This window comes from Orycteropus afer, unplaced genomic scaffold (genome assembly GCF_000298275.1).
Source record: "Orycteropus afer afer isolate SDZICR_OR568_19922 unplaced genomic scaffold, OryAfe1.0 scaffold00044, whole genome shotgun sequence".
Taxonomy (NCBI): domain Eukaryota; kingdom Metazoa; phylum Chordata; class Mammalia; order Tubulidentata; family Orycteropodidae; genus Orycteropus; species Orycteropus afer.
Window position 1 is genome coordinate 2,054,511 of NW_006921631.1, and position 6,217 is coordinate 2,060,727.

Below are 6,217 nucleotides of genomic sequence, written 5' to 3' on the forward strand. Positions count from 1 at the left end.
GAGAAATACTGGATTAAGCTAAATGAGATTTTTTTGTTATGTAGTTCTTTTTGGTACTACTTAATAAAAAATCTCATTTAGGGAGGTCTGGTGGCACAGTGCCTGAGGCATTTGACTGGTAACCAGAAGGCTGTCAGTTCAAACCAACCAGCCACTCCTCAGAAGAAAGACTGGATCCACAATCTACTTCCTTAGATACACTGCCTTGGAAACCTGCAGAGGGGTTGCTATGAGTCAAATCAATTTGATGGCAGTGAGTTTGGTTGTTTTGGTTTAGTACTTTTGGAACCTTCTTTCTCTTTTAATTTGCATTGCCTGCCTGTTTCTTTGATTTCAGAATGTTCAAAGCATGTAATATACCAGTGTTCTGCAGAATACATTTGAAGTGCTATTATAGGCTACTTTTTAGTTTGTTAAAAATTTCTTATTCTATGTAGATTAATAGTTAAATGCAATTAATTATTTTTTTATCGTTTTCATGATCTGAATGGCAGAAAGCTCAAATAACCTGAATTTTTTCATTCTTATAATAAATAATTTAGTGTAATTTGTGAAGTACAATGGATCCCAAGTGTCTATTGAAGAAAGTTAAATTATAATTTCTGTATTTTAACATAAAACTATTTTATTTTATTTTGATTATTTTAAGAATTATTACCTCACAACAACATTAATTTGAACCTAGTCTCATTACTTTATGTTTATTTAATATATGGTAATTCTTGTTAATCAATTCATTAATTTTACTTCTTTAATTAAGGAAAACAAAAATCTAGGAGGGATGTTTTATTAACTTACCCTGAAGCTAATTTTATGAAATAGTTTTATGTCTATTGGCATAAATCGTCATGATTCTGAAATATTATTTATTTTTCTATTATAAATTTTATTTACTTGTTAATTTGCTTTAATGGAGCTAGTTTTAGCTTGCTAACTGTTCTTTTTTTTTTTCTCTTATTCTCAAATACATAAAATCAGATGTTGAAAAAAAATTTGTAGTACAGTAGCAAGATTTCAAATGAAAATGAAAAATCAAGAAATAAGATGGCCTTTTTGTTGTCTTATTATTACCTATAATATATATATATTTTTTTATCTAAATCACATTTTATTTTTCTGTTTATACTTACAGATGTAAAACTGTATGTTAGGTTTTTTAATAAAAGTTACATTTGAGTTTTAAAAATAGCTTTCCATGTTGGAAAAAAGCATCCTACTTTTTTGTTCCAGTTCTATCCTAGCCTTGTTATTTATTAATGACTAGACATTTAAAACCAAATCATCCTTTCTACCACAGGCAAGGTGAATGATCATTTTTATACATCTGCTTTTTCTTTAGAAACTGCCCTTGGTGCATTAGCAAGAGTCCTGAGAGAAGACTGGAAGCAAAGTGTAGAGTTAGCAACAAATATAATTTACATCTTTTTTTGCTTTTCCAGGTAAGTATAAAAATTACAAAATAGAAGTCTGTCTTTGTTCTTCTCTGTGTAATTGGTCCACTCTGTAAATCACTTGTTTTCTTGGGCTTTCTCTGTGTCTGCCCATGCTCAGCCTCTGAACTCTCATTCATGTGTTAATCACATTCTCTGTCCTGCTCTCTGTTCTTTCATGCATGTACACACGCACACATACATAGTAAGATATTGTAATGGTTTAGAGTTTTAGGCTGTGGAAGTAGACTGGATTTGCATCCAAGCCCTGCTATTTATTAGCTTTGTGACCTTGGTTATGTTACTTGACTTTTCTGTCCCTCACTTTCCTCATCTAAAACATGTGGATAGTAATTATAACACCTTCTTAGGATATTTTTTGGGGGATCTCTGGTTGCATAGTGCCTAAGGCATTTGACTGCTAACCAGAAAGAAGACTGGTGGTTCAAACCTATCAGCCTTTCCTCGGAAGAAAGTTCGGGCAATCTATTTCCATAGTGATACCGCCTTGGAAACCCAACGGGTCACTATGAGTCGGGTCCGACTCAAAGGCAGTGAGGTTTTTTTTTTAGGGTAGTTTTTAGGATTAAATGAATTAATGAACTAAAATATATAGAATATAGCTTGGCCCAGAGGAAATTACTGTTATATGTACAAATACATGTATATACACACACCCATTATGTATCCATATGTATTATTGATCAATATATTCTTTAGAAAGAGGGTGTTTATTCAAACATTGTGAAAAATTTCTAGGCAATTCTTAGAGAATTGTTTGCCTCTATTCTAAAACTGGGCCAACATTACCCAATGTATTTTACTGAATAAATATCGGAAAGAATGAATTGTTTAGGAAATATGTACATACTCTGATTACTAGTACATTATTGGGTCATTTATTCTCTGGTACTACTCTCATGTGAAAATAAGATAAATTTCTAGGATTATTACATTATTAGTTTTGTTAGATGATAGTCTGAAATTTTATTTTGAGAGTATCTGACTAATTATAAAATTGTATTTTAATTCTAAAATATTAAAGGTAACTAATAAGTGATTTTAAGCATAATATGTTAAAATATATAAAGTCATCTTATAATTTCAGGTCTTTCTGATATACTATGAGTATAATCATTTTTTGCTTGTACCAATGTTTACCCAACAAATTTACTCAGTTTGTAGAACATATTCATTTAAATACCTATTAAAATCTCTTCTATCAAGCTTTTCTCAGTTTCATGGACTTATCACCCATTATAAAATTGGAGCTCTGTGTATGAATATCATTGATCATGAGTTAAAAAGACATGAGCTTTGGCAAGAAGAACTTTCTAAGAAGAAGAAAGCTGATATCCTTTAAGAATGGAATCTCACCCCATTGTTGCCTACTGCTATAAGCTTCAGATAGATGCGGTTGTTCTGTTGTTTTTGTTATTTGCCATTTAGATTACTAGAAAATAAGGCAAGATGCTTAGTGTGTGTTGAAGGTTAAGATAAAGATTGAAAATATCAGAATTTTAGTTTGACATATGCTTTTGTTTCTTCACAACTTTGGTTAGTTAATGAGGTGGTGGGAACAATTAATAGTGGTTGTGGGTAACTGGATTGGTGAGTCTCTAAGTAGCCACATCATTAAACTATATAGGCATACTTCAGAGATATTGCAGGCTTGGTTCTAGACCACTGCAATAAAGCAATTTTGGCATACATCCCAATTTTGCAATAGTTAATTAAAATGCAGAGAAAATGTGTCTTAGAATCAGTAGGTTATTATAATTGAGGCTATATAAAAATTACCTTTCAGAGCTCTGGTGGGGCAGTGGTTAAAGCATTTGGCTGCTAACCAAAAAGTAGGCAATTTGATCCCACCACTTGCTCTGTAGGAAATGTATGGTTCTGTACAGATCTCTGTGAGTCAGAATTGACTTGGTGGCAGTGGGTTTTGTTTTTTGGTTCAGAATTCTGGCCATTTCCTCTGAAATACATATTCTTTTATGAAGCTCTAAGTTTCTGTTTCTTGTGCTGAAAATAACATTCAAGAAGATCAGCTGTGTTGACTCATATTCAGAGGTTATTTTTAAGTGTTTGGGGATTCCAAAGTCAAACTAAAGTGCTGGTTATTTTTGCGAGTCCTGGTGACTATTATTGATCATAAGATATGCTTTTTAAAATTTTCCTACCTGTAATTCTAGGATATTTCTTTTGGGATCTGTAGTCTGAAGAGGGTGATTAAAAAAACCCTTTAGATCTAATCTGCATCCTTTCAATATTCTGGGTATTTGCCTAAGGCTGAGTTTAATGTTTTATTAATTAATTTACTTGTTAAGGATTCATGGATACATTTGATAATCTGTTGAAAATTATAGACTTGTTCCCTGACATAAAAGATTTGTGTTCAATTACTGGGGATTCAAGTACTTGGTGAAGGTCAAAAGTTGCACCCTAGAACTCTGAGGGAATCCTTGATCTCTAGGCTATGATGACCTGTTATAACATAATTATCATGCAGATAACATTTTAGTTAAACTGTTGGCTAGGGAAAATAAATGGAATATTTTTCAGAAAGTTTTCTTTATGTCAGTGAATACATATAATCCTTAACTTAGGTCATTTACTTGATGAAGACCCTGAAAATCAAACCTTGAGAAAGGATTATGAAAAAACATTTAAAAAATACCAGGGGCTTGTGGTAAAACAGGAACAGCTTTTACGAGGTATGTATTCCAAAATAAAAGCACAACTAATCTAAAATATTTATTTTGCTCTTTTTTTTTATTTTTTATCATTTTAGTAAAATCAGGATAATTGAAAGTTCTGTAATTTTTAATATGCTACAAGTTCAGGAGCTCTAGTAGCATAGTGCCTAAGGCACTTGACTGCTAACCAAAAGGCTGGCAGTTCACACCCACCAGCCACTCCTTGGAAGGAAGGTTGGGCAATCTACTTCCGTAATGATACTGCCTCAGAAACCCAAGGAGGGGTCGCTATGAGTCGGGTCCGACTCGATGGCACGTAACAACAACAACAGCAAGTTTTTCTGTCTTCAGTTTAAGTAGCAAAAAAATATTTTAAATTTAACTCCATTATCTATCCACCAAAGGGCTCTATTCAGGTCTCAAATATTTATGTACTTATAATTTACTCAGAGAAGATTTATTTAATTCAATGAGTGACATTTTCAAGAAAGAATCCTGTTTTCTTGCACATTTTAACTTACTTGTCTTATATAATAGTGAATTACTTTATTGCTTTCCTTGGAAATTGATAAATGTTTTAAAAACAATTCTCTTTTAGAGGGAATAGTCTTATGTTTTGGGAGTTTATTGAGATAGAAGCTTCACGAGTATGGTTTCCAGGTCATTGATAAGACACAAAATCTGATCATGGTCAATGAGAATGATATGGGGCTTTTAAGTATACAATTCCATCTCTAGTTTGCAGCTTGTTATTGATTTTTAGGTTAGCTCATTGGCCCTTTGTACACTGAAAGCTATAAAACATTATTGAAAGCAATTTAAGAAGATATAAATAAATGGAAGGGCATTCTGTGCTCATGGATTGGAAGACTTAGTATTGTTAAGACATCAACACCTCCTAAAGGAATTTACAGATTTAATATAGTACACATAACATTTTTCAGAAATGGAAAAGCCAAAGCAGTTTTGAAAAAGAACAAAGTAGAAGACTCATACTTCCTGATCTCTAAACATACTATAAAGCTATCATAATCAAAATAGTATGGTATTGGTATAGTGCTAGACCTATAGACCAATGAAATAGAATTGAGAGCCCAGAAATAAACCTGTACATCTGTGATCAACTTATGTGTAACAGGAGTGTAAAATATATCCAATGGGGAAGGAATAGTCTCTTTAATAAATACTACTGGGGCAACTGGATTTCCAAATCATAAAAATGAACCTGGACTGAATACATCACACCACATGTAAAAACTAACTCAAAAGAGATCAAAGACCTAAGTGTAAGATCTTAAAACCATAAAACTCAGGGGGATTCCAGGAAGATGACAGAATAAGCAGACAAACTACACAGACCCTCTTCAACAACAACAACAAAAAAGGGAACCAATTAACACAGATACAGAAGATAATCCTGGAGCTCTGAGCTTTGAAAGGAAGAATACAGAAGTGGATGAAACTCCAACTAGTAGAAGATCCTGCATGAAAACGTGGAAAAAGGAGACATATGGAGCTGCGGTCTGTCAAGAATGCTGACAGCACAGGCAGGTTGGATATTGCCAAGTGGTGTTAGGACCTAAGAATTAACTAAAAGTTTACTGTGATAGCCAGTGGCTGCATGGAGGACTGCACTGGTGGCCGGTGGACAAAAGGGAAGCAGCAAAGAGGAAGACAGACTAAGCTGTAGTCTTTGCCGTCCAAAGGGTGCATTCAAGCCATTTTGAATGTTTACAAGAGGTTGGACCATTTTGGATACTTAAAGTGACAGCATTCTCTCAGATTCCAGGGACCTAGGAATAGACTCCCTTTGCTGGAAACCACAAGGACATTCTGGACACGAACAATTGGAAAGGTGTAATATTCCCCTTGTTACTCTTATACCCCACACCTTCTTGGTGAAAGGAGGTGCAGCCATCTCTCACTCCCACCCATCTTATGGGCCGGCAGAAATTCCATCCCAAGTGCATGTGCTCCAGTGGAACCTGGGTGCCCTGCCTTGCTCAGATTTTTGTCTGTTTTAAAATTATTACTATTGTTATTCTTTTTTGTTTGTTTGTTTGTCCTTTTTTATTATTATTCTTTCTT

The 6,217-nt window shown here is 33.7% G+C and overlaps 1 protein-coding gene across 1 annotated transcript in view; it reads left to right on the forward strand.

Annotated features, from left to right (window-relative positions):
- The window catches only part of KIFAP3 (kinesin associated protein 3), a 288,099-nt gene that overhangs the window by 32,681 nt on the left and 249,201 nt on the right, over positions 1 to 6,217 (forward strand). Inside the window, exons 5-7 of the mRNA XM_007937702.2 lie at positions 1,340 to 1,439; positions 2,658 to 2,782; positions 4,049 to 4,147. Of these exons, the coding sequence (XP_007935893.2) occupies positions 1,340 to 1,439; positions 2,658 to 2,782; positions 4,049 to 4,147 (324 nt within the window). The remainder of the gene's footprint in view (positions 1 to 1,339; positions 1,440 to 2,657; positions 2,783 to 4,048; positions 4,148 to 6,217) is intronic.